General features: G+C 44.8%; 2 protein-coding genes across 2 annotated transcripts in view; both read left to right on the top strand.

Moving 5' to 3' along the window:
• CFAP43 (cilia and flagella associated protein 43) overlaps window positions 1–5,650 on the top strand; it is a 127,229-nt gene extending 121,579 nt beyond the window's left edge. The window contains exons 34-38 of the mRNA XM_075600874.1: window positions 196–355; window positions 1,746–1,910; window positions 3,039–3,119; window positions 3,638–3,791; window positions 5,025–5,650. Of these exons, the coding sequence (XP_075456989.1) occupies window positions 196–355; window positions 1,746–1,910; window positions 3,039–3,119; window positions 3,638–3,791; window positions 5,025–5,197 (733 nt within the window). The 3' untranslated portion in view covers window positions 5,198–5,650. The remainder of the gene's footprint in view (window positions 1–195; window positions 356–1,745; window positions 1,911–3,038; window positions 3,120–3,637; window positions 3,792–5,024) is intronic.
• A 4,155-nt stretch (window positions 5,651–9,805) lies between these two features.
• On the top strand, window positions 9,806–19,541 carry ARL10 (ARF like GTPase 10). The gene is made up of 4 exons (XM_075600873.1): window positions 9,806–9,997; window positions 15,198–15,366; window positions 18,358–18,533; window positions 18,961–19,541. The coding sequence occupies exons 1-4, from the start codon at window positions 9,851–9,853 to the stop codon at window positions 19,195–19,197; spliced, it is 729 nt and encodes a 242-aa protein (XP_075456988.1). The 5' UTR covers window positions 9,806–9,850; the 3' UTR covers window positions 19,198–19,541.
• The last annotated feature ends 35 nt before the right edge of the window (window positions 19,542–19,576 follow it).

Here is a 19,576-nt window from a genome sequence, read left to right as displayed (position 1 = left end):
ATCAGCGCTTAATGAATGTCAGTGAAAGTGCGACAATCTCCATTTTGAAAATGTAAAAGCAGTAACAGTACTAAAATTAATTTGAAACATGCTCTCTACCTATCCTAGAGTATATCATTTGTAATATTAATCAAGAATGTGGGACTGTTATTCTATGAAGTACTGTAAATTGATTTCTAATCTTCCTTGTTTCAGGCTGCGAGAGGAGAAGTTGAAGTTTCAGCTTGATTTGACAGTTCAGTTCCTTCTTAAACAAGGACAGGTTGAAGTGGAGACCACAGATTTAATTCCTAATTTTGCTGATGCCATACTTCTTCACAGGAATGTTATTGAAGACTTAAACAGCACAATACGGGTGAATAAAAATCTGGGGAGAACCACGATAATGACATTTGACTTACCTAAGCAGATCAAAGTTTAGTTTATGAACATTTGATAAAATAGCCCCCGCACACACCAGTTCTAAACATATTTACACTGTCCTCATTGTAGTAACTAGAGATGGGCGAATCTGTTTGGGGGATTTGGATCTGCAGGGTGTTGTCCGGTTGCTTTGGTCCGCAGATTTCAGGGTATCAATCTGAAAAAGGGTGATTTGCAATTTGCGGATTTTGTATTATTATTACCAATACATTTCGCGGATTCGCCAATCCGTGGACAGATTTGTAGAATCCATTCCACGGATTCAGCAATCTGTTGACGGTTTCTACAAATCCGTCCACGGGTTGTATCCAATAGCGTTTTTTTATGAATCCGTGCAGATTGAAACCGCCCAAATCTGTTTGCAGATTGAAACCGCCCAAATCTGTTTGTGGATTTTACACTGTGAAATGGATTTGGGGGTAACATGAGCGAAAATCTGGGAAATGGAGCCCATCTCTAGTAGTAACCATCTGTCGGCTAGAACCACAAAGCTCTGTTCGATCAGGGCCCATAACGTGACGTTACCTAAAACAGGAACAGACGTTATGTTCCCCGAGTTTAACCCATATGCTCAAAGCCAAGTAAAACAATGACCCAACTGCATTAACGTAGGCTTAACACCTCATTATTGTAGCATGACATTATCTTCCTATAACATGATGTAAGGTATGTCTTAATGTTACTCCGATCAAGACCCTGGAATAGGTTAACTAAAGGGAAAAGGGGAAATAATGTCAGGAAATAACGCTATTTTAGGTAAATTATGTGTAACTGTGGCATTACATCCAGACAGTGGAAAAGCCCTATTTCAGTGTCCACGTGAGAGTAATGCCCAGTTTAGGTATGACCTAAGTAACACAATGTTAAGTCCCTATGGTAACCTAACCACACTTTAGTGTATATGTGAAGTTATGATAATGCCTCATTTGCATATCGTTTGCATCTCACTATGGTGGTTATTATAGTTAAAGCCATGCTCTTTATGGGAGAAAAACGTACTTTACATGATGTTATTATACTTTGAGGACACACTGCTGGTGTTAACGTGACGACAAGTGAGGTTTGACGTCACGTTAAGTGACTTAACAAATAGGCCTAGATTCACAAGGCTCTTTAAAGTACAATATTGTTCTATACAAGAGGTAGCCAACTGGAATCCTCAAAGGCTACCAACAGGTCAGGTTTTCAGGATATCCCTCTTTCAGCACAGGTGGGTCAGTCAAAGACCGAGCCACCTGTACTGAAGCCGGGATATCCTTCAGGACTGAAGTTGGCCACCCCTGTTCTTACAGTCCCTGCAATGTTTCTATTTGTTTGTTCAGGGTTTAGGAGATCAGAAAATGTCAAGCATGGTTGAAAGCAAAGATTTCCGAAAAGGGATCATTCAACTTGAATGGGAACACAAGAAATTGAGAATGGAAATGGAAGATCTGAACAAGAAATCCAGGGACATTACGATGCTCCGTGTTTCAAAAGAGCTCCAAATAGTATGATATTTCTTAATATTTCTTATCTGCCTTTTTTGAAGGTCAAAAACATGCCAGCAAAATCACTTAGTGAAAAGGAAAACACCACTTTGTATAAAACGATTCCTTTTCATAAAATCGTCCTGGTCCCATATACAGGATTAGTGTCGACCTCACACACCAGGTAACTCCGAAAAGTGTATATATAAGAAGCTCAACCTGGGTGAGCTGGTAGAGACCTCCTGACTCTAGTGACATTATTCAATAAGCTAAGGTCTGAAAACTGCCACTGACTTGAATAGGGCCCTAAATCAACATACCAAGTACATGAGCTCAATCTCTAGCAATCAGTGTAAGTAAAACTTCGCTTTGAATATCACATAATAAAACTAACTATATAAAACAGAAAATATCCCTAATGCATCGTGTGGCTATATGCCACTATCTTAGAGGCCGGAACTAGTTATTTGTAGAGGAACTGAACTGGTATTTTTAGAGGAATTTTAGTCCTGGTTCTATTTAGAGCCTTCAGAGAAAGAATATATACGGGGGCCCTGTAATATAGTACACATTGCCCCTGCAGTGTTTTATGGTGTAGTGCTACTTTTCGAGTGCACATTTTTTCAAGATATCCTTGTTCAGAAGGTATTTTACCTTAGATCATATTCTGTGCAGGAACAGATATAGGAAACGGGGGGGAAAAAGCATATTCAGAGAAAAATAAACACCTGGACACAGTGAAGCTTTAAAGCTAAATAAGTGTCTCTTTTTAGTTAGAGTAGTTGATACATGGAGCAACCTTGCAGAAGAAGTGGTATGGTCAAATAGAATCAATTAATTGAAAGATCTACATATTAAATAGGGGTCTTAGGGTCATATTCACTAAAGGGTGCTATGCTTTAGCACGACCGCCCTCCCATTAAAATATTTGGCAGTTTAAACGTGCAAAAGCATTTAGTGAATATGGGTCCTTAAATTGTATTGTATGTCTTTATTTATATAGCGCCATTAATGTACATAGCACTTCACAGTAGTAATACACACGGTAAATCTTTGTAGCAAGAAGAGAGCACAGGCAGATAAAGTGTGCCATATGCAGATGGAAGGCTACCAACTTCATGTTTCTGATTCGCATTTTCTTCTTTACAGTATCTCAATGTGTCAAATTATGACAACCGGGTATCCAACCAGATATCAGTCCTGGAAGAAACGCTCAATGTCCAGGAAAAAGTACGTTTAAAAAAAGTTTTATTATAATGTTTAACAAATAAGCCTTGTCGTCCTAGCTTGTATGTACAGTATCAAGTTCACTAGAATAATGCAATGCAGCATGCGCGTGAAAGTAATTTAGTCGTGTAGTACATATGTCAAATATTAGACAAGTTCTCCAAATGTCACACAGATGATGTATGTAATATAGACCCAAAGATGTGGCTATTTACTTAACCCTCGATGCATTTTACAATCTCTTAGGCCAAACTGATGCAAAATACCTTGATACACTGACACATATTTGTAACTATTTTAATGTGTTTGTTCATTTCAACACCAAACATCCGATATGTTTCATTTACAAAAATGAAACCGCATTGTTTCTACCATTATACAAAGATCCTGTGCAGATTGTAAACCTTTTTGGTGGGATTGCTGCTTTCATTCTGAACTTTGTAGTTGGATGGTACTGCATGTATTGAGCTTAGTGTCTAGATTATCTATTTCAACAAAACTCACTTTTGTTTTATTTCCAGCACCATGTGAAGAACGTGAAGAACTACAAAAGAATTATGCAGGATTTAGACAGGCATATTAATAAAAAGAATCAGGAAAACACACAGCTTGGCAAGGATCTCCAAGAAATGCTGGTCACTTTCTCTGAAAGAAAACATATTCATGATGTAGTTGGTGAGTCATGTTTTGCAAGCTATCAGAAAATGTTACTAGAGCAAACAGTGAGAAAAAGTATGTTTTAAAACAAGATAATATTAGCATCATCGCCTGCGAATATCCTTGGTTAGTATAACGGGTTCTGTGTATCAAATGGACTGCACAGAAGTCGGTGTCATATCAGTCGAGTCAAACTTCAATGATGTATCCCCAAGTGAGAACTGCACTCTGAAACTTGCCTCTTATATTAGTGTTATACATCATTTTTTTATTATTATTAAACATCACTATACATGCCTCTGAACACCTAACTTCATTGAATAGCTAAAATAAATAAAAGATTAGACATGTTTTTTTAGAAAAGAAAGGGATACAGAGATATGCCAAATAAGTTGCTGCGGGGAAAAATTTGATTTGATCGGGGGAGAAATCTGATTGCCATTACTGGAGTCAGCAATGATTCATTTTCTTGTTTCCTGTGGATCAATATAAATACAAAAATAGGATGAGTTTCTCAGCCAATTAAATATAACAAAGGCTGGACTCGATGGATAGAAGTCTTTTTTTTAGCCTCATCTACTATGTAACGCCCACATATCATGTGCTGAACAATGAGTCAATACCAAGTAATGTTATATGATATACACTGTACTTGTGCTTTCACAAAGCTCATTCTCAAGCAGTGGCGTAGCTAAACATGCTGGGGCCCCGGGCAAAATTTTACACGTGTGCAATCGGCACTTGCCAGCTGCTAGTGCGTTCGCTAATTGCCGACCACGCATGTGCGACCAGCGTTTGCCGAGTGCGGACCCCTGGGCTTTGTTCGGGCTGCGGGGGCTATAGCTACGCCCGTTCTCAAGTACAAACAGAGAATTATTAAAGGGCACCATGGATGACCAGGTGTTCTTTGTACACTATACATTTGTCAAAAGTACCAAGGGGGCCACTCGTGTAGGCACACTACTGACTATTCGGTGGAACTGTTGGAACATCAAGGCTTTGTTTCTGGTAATTGCTAATAAGGCTCTTATCTTTAATTATATTAAACGTTGGGAAACAACATGTTTGTGGTACTAAGAATCATTATACATCATTATTCTTTTCATTTGTGGGGGCACGTTAGTGCACTCATTCATCTTTTCTATTGTAGGAATACGTAAGATCTTTAAAAAGCTGCAGGCTCTCTCTTTACTTTGTCATTGCCAAGTTGAAATGTGTTCTCTGATTGCTGTTGTGCTACTTTTGTTACAGGGGTAGAGCAAAGTTCTAATAAGAATGCAAGGGATAGGTACATGGATATTGTACATCGGCGAAAGCTAGTAGACCTTGTAAAGGCACAACACCAAGAGATCACTGTGCTCCGAGCTGAAGTGGAGAGGCTACGGATGAAAACCTTCCCTGCATTAGTACAAATGGACTACTAGACAATATAAAGACACATAAGTGGCAGTGAAACAGAATACATCAGCAGAAGAAAAGCATGTGTGATCTTCATTTTATTCTCTTTTCTTTATGTTTCAGTTTGCTTTTCTTATTTGTTTTTGTGAGGAAAAAAACCCCTATAATTTGTTCGTTTTGGTTCTCTGTTTCATGTAATTTCAAAAGTGACAGTTGTATTTTAAATAATACACAGAGGTAAGAACTGCAATTATAAAACAACCCCTGCGAGTTGTGTGTTCTTAAAAGTTAAGCTGATGTCGATTTTTGAATTATAACACTGATGCATAGCTAAAAAATGTAATGTAGAAACCGTGAATGAACTACAAAATGTAGGTAGCCCCAGACTATCCTACATATGATAATTGACAGAATAATGTAATCTTGTATTTAACGTAAAATCGCAGTCTGTTGATAACAATAAATAAATGAGGAACGTATGTGACACCCCTATCCCACCCGGTTGCATAGAGATAGGGTGTACATGAATAACAGGGTCTTGGGTTCCAGGAGTTCCATGTAGGCAATGGAGAAACTAGGACCTCACACCTTTCATTGAACGTGAAGTATGGAGTCGCCACCTCCATGCAAGAGTAGTCTCTCTTGGTTACCAAGAAAATGGACCCTATACATATGGAAGCACATCCCTGTCTGTTACAAGGCAGGAGGGTTTTCCATTTGTTCTAACCTGCCTGGCTTGACCAGCTGGAGCTGCTTTGGGTGCATTCCCTGTGGTCCCTCTATCATAGAAAGATGCCCTCCAGAAATCTCCTCTGGGGTCCCTCTCCCCCTGGATAGTCATTGGACTCTTCACCTCCCAGGAGCCAGAGCACCCTGGGTAGACGGGACAGCACCCACCCCCCGTTTGGTGTAGGCTAGGACAGAACAGCACTGGCAGAACTGACTATAATTTAGAAGGGATCACATATTTATAAAGGAGGAGCCAGCCATTCTGCCCCAGTAACTGGGCAGATTTAGATGTATTTGCATATTTGCTTTCCTGTGGAGGGTTTTTGTCACTTTTTTGAAGTGAAACTTCTTTAGTGGCACCTCTGATGGGATAAAACTGGATGATGTGGGGCGAAATGTGAAACGGAAGTGACGTCACGTAATGGATGCCACTCCGCTCACACCGCCCCTGTCACATGTTGCGGCGGCGGCGATAGCTCCTAGATTTAGATTTAGATGTAGCAAGGCCCTCATCCTGTCATGTGATTCCAGCATCTTCCAGACCCAGACATGTGGCTGGAAGCTGCAACATAATTGACACACAGGGGAAGCTATCTCATATCTACAGCCTTGTGACTGATTAACCCTGGCACTGCCTGCTGTTACCAGGACTAATACCAGGCCAGGAAAATATAGCAGGGTGCTACACGTAAATCATAAGAAGGGACAAATGGAGACTCGCAATAACTTGCTGGAGAATTGCCACTGGCGCTTGGTATGTGGCTAACGTAGATATTTCAAATAGCAAGATGGCACTCACAAACGTCAAGCCGGAATCCTGTATTTATTCAGACCGTACTCAAGATACAGTACAGCGAATAGAAACACTCTTACTGACCCATCTCTAGTGATGCTGGAGGAATCTCCAGTGCCAAACAGTTCTGCTGCTAGGCAACCAAAGTAAACAAGTACAATGGAACACAACAGAAAATCACAAACATGAGTTAAGTAGGGAGGAATTATTTTTTTTATTTCATTGTATCACATCAATGATACAAGTATAGTAAGTATACAGCATACATGCATCAGCTGCACAAAATGGAGTGCTGATAGAAGTAAACCCTCAATGCACTGCAAGGAAATGTGCGGACAGGTGAAAAATAATATATATATATATATCACACACAAGTGCTCTCATGGTTCATTTAGTCAATTGCCTGGGTGCTTGATACTTAAGGTAAATATAAAATAGATGAAGAAACGATGCACTCTCAGGACTTCTCATTAGCCTGACTCCAATATTGTATCATCCAGTTGAGCCTTTTTGATTATATATATATATATATATATATATACACACATACGATTATGCATATGATTATATATATACACAGGCATAACCCGCATTAATGTACGCAATGGGACCAGAGCATGTATGTAAAGCGAAAATGTACTTAAAGTGAAGCACTACCTTTTCCCCACTTACAGATGCATGTACTGTACTGGAATCGTCATATACGTGCATAACTGATGTAAATAACGCATTTGTAACAGGCTCTATAGTCTCCCTGCTTGCGCACAGCTTCGGTACAGGTAGGGAGCTGGTAATGCTGTTCAGGACGTGCTGACAGGCGCATGCGTGAGCTGCCGTTTGCCTATTGGGTGACATGTCCTTACTCGCGAGTGTACTTAAAGTGAGTGTCCTTAAACCGGGGTATGCCTGTGTATGGTTTTTGAGGCAAAAAGTGACACTGTGTGCTCATTTTCATGTCATTTCCCAGAATCCCTTGCTGCAGTGGAAGTGCTGTATGCTGGGTGATAATGGGGAAAGGCGGGGTTGCAGACCTGCCTAAGACATGCAGATGAGCATACAGTTGCACCTACATTCAAATGTTAAGAGTGGGCACTAATGGAAGAACTATATTCATGTATGTCTGACATAAAATACAGTGCAACTTTGTCAATATGTGAATGAGCAGTCCCTGTTTTTGAGGACACAAATACATGAAAGTTGTACTACAAAGGTTCTTGGCGCCTATTATTCTACAACTTTGCTACCTCATCGTTCAGCCGCCTGAATCCAGCCCGAGTCCAAGTAACCCATGCGGAGTATCTAAAGAAGAAAACAGCTGCAACAGGGCTATATTATCACAATTCGGATTGATCCGTATTTTATTGAGCATCTGTGCAGGGACTTCAAGTATCTTACTCAACGTTTTGTGGAGGACACGCCCACCCTTCGTGTCCTCCCCGAAATGTTGAGTTTGATACTTGAAGACCCTTCACAGACGCTTAATAAAATACGGATCAATCCGAATTGTCGTAACACAGCCCCGTTGCAGTCGTTTCCTTTACATTCTGTATGGTGTGCAACTGGCAGGCTGACACCTGCAGTTTTACACGAAAAACCAGAAGGACGACCACATGAGTATCTGACATCCTGCGAGTGCTAGGTGAATTTACAACACTTCTCAACCCATACAGAGTAGCCATACATAATACACAGATGTAATCTCTCTAGAAGGCTCCACCGCATGATACAATATTGCAGTCAGGCTGAAGGAGTTCAATGATGAGCATTCAGGTCTTGCAGTAAGCCCTAAAATGTTGCATTATGGAGTTCTTAGTAAAAGAAGCCAACGGTAAAAAAAAAAAAAGCTGTGTGTGCTGTGCACGCGCATAGTAAGTGAAACTTCTTTGACTTTTGTCACAGAAATTGTATTTGTGTTGGTGATGTTTTAATTAAAAATCAAAATACAATTTCAGTGGCAAAACGCAAATAAATTTGACTTAGATCCCATCAGAGGTGCCACTAAAGAAGTTTCACTTCAAAAAAACATGGAAACAAGGAATGTGATGATGAAACAAATTTGTGAGTCACACGCCTGGCTCCTTTCTAGTACGAATCAAATAAAGCTCCAATAACCGTAAACTAAGGCTGTGATGTATGTTGTACAGTCTGGCCCCCCAAAAAAACCTTAGCGGTATGCAGAGAAAATCGAAGAATGGAATAACAGATGCATTCAGGGGTATAGGTAAAAGGGGGGGCACTATTACACGCACAGTGCCACGTGTGGAGGGATGGGGGGGAAAGGTGCCCTGGTCTATCAATATGTACACTCACTGTAGAGTAACTATCTTTATCTCTCTTTGGTAACAGATTGGAGAGCTGATGTGATGCTCTCACTATATTAACCTATTTACTGCTGGAGGGAGATCACCTCTGTGGGTACCATGAACTCATTTCCTGCCAGGCAGGCCAGCAAAGCATTACAACAAATTCAAGGCAAAACAAGCAGTGAATGAGTTAATAAAACTGCACTGCATTACAGTAAGCGTATCACCCATCGTGCTCCTGATAGAAACAAAGCATTTGACAGCAGCGGAGAACCACTTGGCCCACTTATTCTGCCCCATTTGATCCTTGGCTTTATTTTGTATTTAGACTAGCCTTATGTCTGCCCCAATAATTTGTATATTCCCTTACTGTATTAGCCTCTACCACCTCTGCTGGGAGGCTATGCCACACGTCCACCACCCTTTCAATGATGGACTACTTTCTCACATTAGATAGATTCCTCCATGGTGAGAAGAGTCTGTGAATAATCCCTTGGCTATGTCGTGTCAAATTTGATTTTCAGTATGTGATGGGGTCTATGTGCAGTATAAGGCAGCGGTTAAAGCAATTGTATCATAAAAGTGATGCACAGAAATTGATTTTTTTATGTACTCTATCAATTCCTATAAAAAAAAACGAGTCTTGATACTTAACCCTCTGCATTTCAGCACCTTGGATAGCATGTGCACTCACTCCTGTGCAGGGACAATGAGGCCCAACACACTATGTCTTCCTCCCTGGGCAGGAGGTGTGCGCTATGCACACCGGAAGTGGCGGCAGGGGGAGGCTCTTTAAACTCCGGCGGGGGGAGGGAGGCGTGTCAGTGACGTCACGGGGGCTGCGGTTCGGTCGGATGGCCGCTCTCCGTAACCTGTCAATGGCTATCGGGGCTGCGGTGGCGGCGCTGGGCTCTGTGCTGTTCATCGCGTGGAGCCATTACTTCCCCGGCCGGAGGAGGAGGAGGAGGCTGCAGCTGGATTGCAGCCCGCGGAGCGAGGAGGTGAGAGGCGCTGTGCTGGATGTGCTGGATGTGCTGGATGTGCTGGATGTGCGGGGTGGTGACAGGGGAAACCCCGCCCTGTGTACACACAGTGAGCAGGGAGGCAGCGCACGGGGTCAGGTTAAAATGCAGAGGAAGGAGAGAAATGCCGTGTGCACAATGTAGCGATACCGATCCAAGGTGCGTAGTTTGCACATTTGTGAAACGGCAACATAGCAGGTGCCTGTGCGCAGTGCAAACCACAGGTTCATCTGGTGCCCGTGCGCAGTGCAAACCACAGGATCATCTGGTGCCCGTGCGCAGTGCAAACCACAGGATCATCTGGTGCCTGTGCGCAGTGCAAACCACAGGATCATCTGGTGCCCGTGCGCAGTGCAAACCACAGGATCATCTGGTGCCCGTGCGCAGTGCAAACCACAGGTTCATCTGGTGCCCGTGCGCAGTGCAAACCACAGGTTCATCTGGTGCCCGTGCGCAGTGTAGAGCAAGTAGGCAAATACACACAGTATTTATACATTGCAACCAAAGTATCAAACATGCATACAGTGCCTGGGAAAGGGAAATACGATAAAGAGAAGATGCAGTACAGAACATGCACCAGCCAGTGACAGCTGAATGGACAGTGAATGGAAACTCCTGGTGCCTGTCAGGGCTCTAGAAATGTGGTTACTAGCATTTGTTTGATGTGCTGTATATGAATGCACCAAAGAATCTGGGCTAATTGCAGAATCTCCTCAGCGCCCTGTCTCTGACCTTCCCTTTGTACAAGGGAATAAAGATCTCCTTAAAGGAGAGGCATCTTAATAATTGGGCTTGTTACTCCCTTCAGTGTCAGGCACTTACCCTATAACAATGCTATGTATCATTGTCACCTCTTGTAATAAGCGTTCCACGCAAAAATCCCTCCTCGGCTCTGCATTACAGGAAGGTAAGGCTGCGTCAGCTTTCGCCCGTGCGGAGGCGTGCACGTCCGTGACATCACCCGCGTGAAGCGAGTGCATTTTCTGGACATGGTAGATGCGCCGTCTAGGGGCGTGTCTGTGATGTCACTGAGCTGGTTCGCCTTCATTGGCCGAACCGCTCACCTGACCTGCCCGTTGCGCTGAGAAATCAGTTTCAACTGATTCCTCGCACAAGGCGCGCCCCCTCCTGCTGTCGCCTGCGCGGCCTATGGGCGCGATGAATGCCTTAAGGCAGCGGTGTGCAAACTGGGTGGCGCGAGATTTTTTTGGGGGGGGAGGGGGGCGGCGCAGGCGGTTGCAGAGATCCCGCGCTCTTACCCAAGGCATTTAAACTAAATGCCGGGGGACCACACAAGGCCGCTGCAACCTTTACTTGCCAGGATTCAGCCGGCTTCGGGACGCGTGACCATGGCAACGTGGCATCAAATGACGCAGCGGGGTCATGTGATGCCACGGTTGCCTTGATAACGTGACGTCAAATAACGCCACCTGTCATGTGGCGGCACATGACGCTGCGCGAGGTAAGGAGGGGAGGGTGGCGCACAACGGAGGAGAGCAGGCAGGGGGGGCGCAGCAAACAAAAGTTTGCGTGCCCTCAAGGCAATGTGATCGCGCTGCGCGGTTTTTGGCAGCATGGATGAGCCCTAAGTCTAGCTTTGAGCATACCAGGTCTCACCTGCACCCCCACCCAGCTGTTCCTCTTCTAGCTCCTTAGGCTAAGGCCCCGCTCCCAGAGTCAGCGCACCCGCACTGCAGACAGGCGGTGCGCTGACATACACAGACCGCGATATGCGGTCTGTAGGGAGCCTGGGCGGGAGTGGGAGGCTTGACAGGGAGGGGGGGCGTGGCTTGAGTGGAGGGACCCGCTACTCTTCCCCCCCCCCCCTCCCTCCACGGACTCGGGCTGGAGCTGGAGCTGCTGAGGGTAAGTTTAAACACACACACGCAGGCACTCATACATACACACACACACACACACACACACACACACACACACACACACACGCAGGCAGGCACTCACGCACTCATACGCGCGCACACACAGGCAGGCACTCACGCACACACACACACACACACACAGACAGGCACGCACGCACTCAGACACACACACAGACAGGCACTCACCTGCTTTCACTCCACACTCCTCCCCGCTCCCCGAAGCCTCTCCTCCTCCCGAAGCCTCCCCTCCCCATTGGCTCACAGCCACACCACGTGACGCGTCAACGCTAGGAAACACCATTCTCTTGTGTCTCCTAGCGGCTGACGCGCCACAGCGTGTAGTCAGCTGTGCCGCGAGGGGGGACCGGGACCGGCTCGGGAGGATTCCCCTGCTGGTGGGGAACTCGCGACATGGCCGCCCGCGCCAACGAGCGCAGCGGGACCGAGGCCTTAGGCTGCGGCCAGGGTGACGCTGATCGGACGCTCACCGCGATGAAACACATTGCAGCAATGTGTGTGCCCAGCGTGAGGGAGCGCCTGCGCATGCTCGGCGCTTAGCTGCTTGCCGCAGCAAGCAAAATTGAATTTGCCTCTCGCTGGCGCGTCACGTGAGCTGTTTGCCCGATGAGGGCGAACCAGTTCCGTGACGTCATGGCTGTGCCCCCCCCCCCATGCGCACCTAGCCGGCCACAACTCTCCCGGCGGGGCAAGGAGCGTGACGTCACCGCGCACGAGCGCCAGCGTGCCCGCTCCCTGCCTGGCCGCAGCCTTACACCTCTGGTTGCACAGCATGCATTTATTTACGGCTTGTGGTTTCATCTCTGCACCAGAGGGATGGGTTGTAAGTGTTGGTATATCTTTGCTGCATAGCCAGCAACCAACCTCGCATAGGGTTTCATGTTAAAATGAATGGGCAGTAAAGAGTGACACTGTGCTCACTTGCATGTCATTACCCAGAATCCCTTGCAGCAGCAGAAGCACTGTTTGCTAAGCGATAATGGGGAAAGACAGGGTTGTAGACCTGTCTGAGACATGCAAATGCATCACAAGTGGTATTTTTAATTACTATATCTTTGTGCAACATGAATGCAAACGCAAAGGATTTTTGGTGAGACCCAGTCCCAATATTACATATTTTTAATGCATTGCACTAGTACTGTTTGAAGTATTAGTAATATGATTAATTTCAGTAGTGTGCAATCTTGTCAAATAAATACTGTATGTAAGGTGTCTCTAGTTCCCATTTTCAAAAGCTTTGAGCTGTATTTGTTTTACAAGAACACCTGCTTTAACATAAATAACATTTTATTTCAATAATCTGTTCAAATGTTAAACTGTTATTAAACAAAGAAAAAATGATTCCACACCCACTCATGCCATCAAATGAAGACACGTTTAAAGCTTTCCAAAAGCCCTACCTTTTTTTTTGCTTTTTACTGTTTGGGTAACCTGCCTTTTCACTTCCCTTTATCCTGTTTGGTCCCGTGACAAGGATGTGGTGGGCATTGTTGTGAGGTTTGGGGCAGGGCCTAATAAGCTAAGGGTGAGGAGAACATTTCAGCTGAAAAGCTTATTTTAAAAAAAAAAAAGTGCGTGTGTTTTATATTTCCTCTTGTGGCACAGTCTCCGTCTGGTCTGCAACCCTGTCTTTCCCCATTATCGTTTAGCAAACAATGCTTCCACTGCCGCCAGGGATTCTGGGTAATGACATGCAAATGAGCACAGACTTTTTTTACGTATCCCTTTTAACATGGATCCCTATAAGCTTATGCCTGCCGTATTACGCAGGTTTTTAGCACGCAGTATATAAAGATTCCGTAGGAGCTCAAATGCTTGGTCCTTTTAAAATTTTCAGTTCATGTATATAAAGGTAACCATACAGGGTAATAATAATAACTCGGGTACAATTCCAATTCCGCATATAATAATGCACTGTTCCCTGGAGATATCCAGTGAAAGTATCATCCCTTCTCCCTCTCATTCGGGTAACATATGAAAAGCATGAAAGTACTCACTGTTGTTCCCCTGTAGGCCCTCGAGCGTGCAACCGTGTCCAAAGTCCAAGAGTATCCCAAATGTAGTGTATGGTGCACCGCACGAAGAGCTGGTTATGTGGCAATAAAAATGTGAATTATTCAAGCTGCATTAAAAAACGGTGAAAGGTACCCTTCACCGTTTTTTAATGCAGCTTGAATAAATCACATTTTTATTGCCACATGACCAGCTCTTCGTGCGGTGCACCTTACACTACATTTGGGATACAGCTTTTTAGCACGGACTGGGTTAAAGAAGTGTATGGTCAGCAAACCTACTCACAGACAGCAAACCTCAAAGGGAAATATTCACTTTGAGTTTCTTTGTATAAATTAATTAGTTTAACCCTTTGTCTTGCTAGCCCCTCAGGCAGGAAAATGAACAGATTACATTAGGGGTGCGCAAATTGGGGGGGGGCAGATTTTTTGGGGGGGTGCGGCGGTCAGAGGTCTCACAATCGTCCCCAAAGCATTTAAATGAAATGCCGGGGAGCACGTGAGGCCTCTAACCCACTTACCTTCTCTCCCACGGCTTCGGGCGACGTGTCGCCATGGTCATGTGATGTCACGTGACCCCACTGCATCTTTTGATGCTGGGTACCAGGGGGGGAAAAGGGGTGCGAGCACTGGGGCTGAGCAGGCAGTGGGGGGACGCAAGGCCAAAAGTTTGCGCACCCTTGGATTACATTAAGGAAACAATGACATTAAGTAGGACTGCTGTCTGACATTACCTCCTCGCATGAAAGAATAACAGATTTCTTCCATGCAGGATACTTTTTTTTTATAAAAAATGTTTAAAACAAATGTACCTGGTGACTGCACGGATGTAGAGCACTGAGATTCGTTACTAATTTCAAGGCTTCTCCTTCTGGAATAGTGTCAACCTGTCCATTTCCCAGCAGCGAGACAAAGTAACCGCTTCTTGCTGTCCCTGAAGCGCAGAAGCCAGAGCCAGGGATCATGAATCTCAATGCGCTTCATCCTGTGACACCACAACCCAAAGGCGTCGGCTTCCACACGGCTGATGGGGAAAATAAGCATCCCTGAATTATTAGATGTCATTTTGAAGAGCTTAATAGTGCAGCAGGTCTGTAGATTAATATCTCAAGCCTAATATATATGTATGTAGATCCTTCTTTTGCATCTGATCTGGGTGCCTTCCCTGTCTCTCCCACTGGGCACAGCCTTCCTCACTCTTCTGCTGTAACACTCGCTGCATTTTCGGGTCCCTTTGTAACCATGGCCATGTCTTTTACCGTCATACAGGGTAACTACTTGGATAGACAGGTTTTAGTGCTGGGTTTGGACGGAGCCGGTAAAAGCAGCATTATTTACGCCCTGAGCACCAACACCACCAGGTCGAGCTCTGCGCCAACCCATGGATTCAACTCGGCCACCATCTTCAGCCAGGGATTAAGGATTGAACTGCTGGAGGGTGAGTAATGTGGGGCTCAAACCTAATATTGCTGATCACATTGCTTCAGAATTGCACATATTTTTCACTCGTGTCATTCTGTAGCTGTGTCCACATTTAAGCTTCGGTATTTAGCCCAGTGCCCTTCAACTGGTAAATTTAATGTAATTCTATAAACACTAAGAATAAAATCCAAATAACAGGAATCCAGTGGTTGGGGGACAAACGTGAGACACTAACATGGTCTCTCAGCAGCCATTCACTTATCATCTGAGATCTGACTCCAAAAGACTGTTCATGGTCCCAAAGCTCAACAAAGTATCCAGCCGCTCCTCCTTCTCTTACCGTGCACCCCAAAACTGGAACAACCTACCAGAGACTCTCACATCCACCACCAGTCTACGTTCTTTCAAAACCAAAGATGTCTCACATTTTAATCTGGTCTGTAACTGTTACATACGCCCATAATATATATTATCTTTAAGTATGCTGTTCACTTATGTAACTGTATTCGTAACCATGTATTATTTGTCATTTTAACACTATGCCCAGGACATACCTGAAAACGAGAGGTAACTCTCAATGTATTACTTTCATGGTAAAACATTTTATAAATAATTCATTAATTTCTCATCCGTTTCTTAAAATGAGAATTATTTCGAGCATTTAGCAGACCAATTAAGACACAATTCCTGAATTCATTTATCGTCTCCACCTGCCACTGTCAGAGAAGGAAACCAGCTCCTCTTTATATGCTATGGGTTGCTAGCGTTTACCGACAAGGGTAGCTAGACATGTGTGGGCTCCCGGGCACACATTTTTTTTCTTCAGGGCCCCATTACAAGTGAACGTATTCAGTAGATTCAAAATTGAATATACTGCACACACAAATACAGATTAAATATAAAATATAGATTACTCATGTACTCCATTTATTTTTAAGACAGAAGTTCCGTTTCCGCACTTCTTGCTCAGCAAACACGTCATTGATGGATCCATTAGGCCTGAGAGCGCAGCAAATGTATATGGGGGCGGACATTTTTGCCGCCCCAAGGCCGGGCCTTATGTGAAATCTACCACTGGGTAAAGTAGAGGGTGGGAACCTCTCTGCACCCATCCACAGTGAGATGTCATAGCTTTTTTTTTTCTCTCAAATACTATTGGTCTTTTTTTTTTTTTTTTCTCAAGTTGAGTAAAATTCACCATGCACTTTTTTTTTTTTAATTAGGGTTAGGGTTTTTTAGCAAAATAATATAAGATAATACTAACTGCAACTTTTTTCTCTTCCCCCTCCCCCTCATCACTATCATCAGCTCTCTCCCTCATCACCATCTCTCTCTCCCTCCTCCATGCCTACCTGTGGGTGGTAAGAGACAAGTGGGGGGATGCGGCGGCAGCGAGCCCCCGGTGTTAGAGGATAAGCCGGCAGAGCAATTGGCAGTTGCTGCAGAGCAGGACAGCAGGGGAAGAGCGCGCTCTGACAGCATAGACGTCCTACTCTGCCTCTGTAGCAACTGCTAATTCCTCTGCCGGCTTACCCTCCATTTAACGACGAGGGCCCACAACAAACGAAGAATGGGGGCCCTGCAAATCTTACATCACATTCGGTCTGCTTTGCTCCATCATGTCTCTATGTGCCCCCCTCCCCCTAGTGTGTCTCTCACACCCTATGTAATTCCATCTTTTCCCCTTCTGTGTCTCGTTTCTCCCCATCTCATGTATTTCTCTTTCCCCCGCATGTCTCTCCTCCTCCCCCCCAGCATATCTAGTCGTCCCCCCCCCCCCCCCCCCCAGCATGTCTTTCCTTCTTAGGCTGAGTCCATGGTGACTGCAGCCGTGCGGAGGCGCGCTGAAGCTGAGGGAAAGCGGGTGCTTTCCCTGGCCTTAGTTCCCGCGCCATCCGGGGGTGTGTCGAGGGGCGGGCCAGTGACGTCACGGAGCTGGTTCGTCCTCATTGGGCGAACCACTCACGTGACCGGCCCTGTTCTCTCGTGAGCGCTCAAACTAAAAAAAATTTAACTACACCTCCGCACGCGTGCGGGCGCGAGCCTCTGCTAAAGCCGCTCTCATTGCGGCTGCAGGGACTCACTGACAAGCGTCAGCGCGCCTCAGCACGGGCGCTGACCCTGGACTCAGCCTTACACTACTCATCTCATTCTCTCTCGTGTTCTCCCATCATGTATTTATTTTATTTCACCCAGTCTTTTTTCCTACTGCTTTTCTCGCACATGCCATTCTCTTTATTTAATCCCCCATATATTTTCCCTTGTCCTTCCTGCTGTATCTCAGGGCCCTGCCCTGACCCACCTGCAGAGGCAGGGATTTCCCTCTGTGCTTCCTGCCTTATCTCAGAGCCGTGCTGGGTGCTGGGCCCCCTAACACGCAGGGACAGCAGCCCTGGCTGTCCCCCCTTGTCAGCCGCCGCATACCATCACCCCCTGCCTGTATCTGAAGAGATGGGCTGCCAGCAGAGGAGGGGGGAGGAGATTTAAGATGAATTTACCATGTGGATAAAAGTAGTTTTGCAGACTGTGCAAAACAGGTTTAATGAATCCAACAATACCTCAACCCACCCAGTATCTCTCAAACTGCTGCCCGGAGTCTTTCAAACTTCACGTTTATGAATGCTATTCCTGCATTTGTTTGTATCACTACTAAATGCTGATTTTTATATACAGGTTTGTATTTTGTAAATGTGTATGGAAAGCTAACTGTACCAATCCTTCAACTGCCTAACATTGAAGCAGTTGGTGATACAGAATAGTATGTCAACCCCTGCATGAAGATTACCAGACTGCTCTTAAGGGAGATTCACTAACCTCCAGTACGGGTTAACGCACTGAGATTATGTTAACTGCCAGTCAGTGGCAGTCAACGCAGGATTGCAGTGTGTTAACCTGTACCGAAGGTTGGTAAATCTCAGTCTGTGCAGTATATCATTTGAATGTTGCTGAATGGAACTTTAATTGGAGTCACCGATCTTCTGTATAAACCAGTCTATCACTCTGTTAGTTGGGGGCAGCCAGAATCTTCGTACATACTGGAATCTGTACCTGAAGAATGCCCATATCATGGTGTTCGTAGTGGACTCTACAGATGACAAGCGCCTGCCACTGGCTAGACATGAACTGCACAGGCTTCTGGAACAGGCACCACAGCTACCCCTGATGGTGCTGGCAAATAAGCAGGTAAAAGATCTAGACAAGGGGTTTTTGTTTGAAAATTGACACCTAATTTTAACATTTGTTATCTAACATTATGCTGGCTAGTGTAACCGATATGCACTGCGGAGCATTGGAGTTACAGCAGGGAGTAGATTCTAGTACTTGGAATTCATCTTAGAGTAGCAAGTCTTGTACAAATCCTACTTCCAATGTTTATTCTGATATCCGTTTCTAAGCTTTGTGTTTTCCGAGACGTGTATAAAATAAACCCCAGCATATTTCGTGTTTACGTAGGTGTTGGTGAATTGAATTAGAATGAATATCACAAATCATACTGCATAAAACGACATATTAAATCACTGGGCATAAAGAAATACCAGCCCTTCAATATAAGATCAAGTTCTCCCACCCAGATTTGAGAATCAAGGGCATTTCTCATTTTCTTTCCTAGGACCGCAACACTGCTCTTGGCACCTCCGATATCCACTCTGAGCTGTCACTACACCGGACTGCCGGATTAAGGGACGTCACGCTGCTGGGAACTAATGCTATATCGGACTGTGCTGGCCACAGCACCAGTTTACAGACGGTGAGGTTACTTCTGGAGGAGAAGCTGCACAAAGCGGAGGGACCAACACCGATTCATACGGAAACTCTGCAAACCAACTGCCACACTTCTGGAAAGTGATACCTGAAGGGGGTCTAGGTTTTTAGTTAGACCCGTGATGATCGCCCATCCACTTGCTATTAGGCGTGATGTGTGACTTATTCGATGTCTGCATAATCTGGTGTTGAAGGCTTTGCCACACACGGTCTGTTAAGATTTGGAAGTCAGAGAATTGTGTGCGTGTGTGTTACCACACCTTCACCAGTGCCATGTAGGGGAAGCTGTGGGCAGGCCCACATTATACCCTCGACCCACTAGGAAAGGGTTTGTTTTATTTTGCTGCTATTCAAATAACTTATTCTCCCCCAAGGGGAAAAATTATTTTTGAAAAGAGGAATAAAATGTTTAATTACGAGTTGCGCTCATTTCTCTTGCCAGACTTTTTCTGCAGTCAGGACGT

The sequence above is a fragment of the Ascaphus truei genome, chromosome 5, assembly GCF_040206685.1.
Source record: "Ascaphus truei isolate aAscTru1 chromosome 5, aAscTru1.hap1, whole genome shotgun sequence".
NCBI classification, from domain to species: domain Eukaryota; kingdom Metazoa; phylum Chordata; class Amphibia; order Anura; family Ascaphidae; genus Ascaphus; species Ascaphus truei.
Note: the sequence above shows the minus strand (reverse complement) of the source record. Positions and strands in the feature narration are given on the sequence as shown.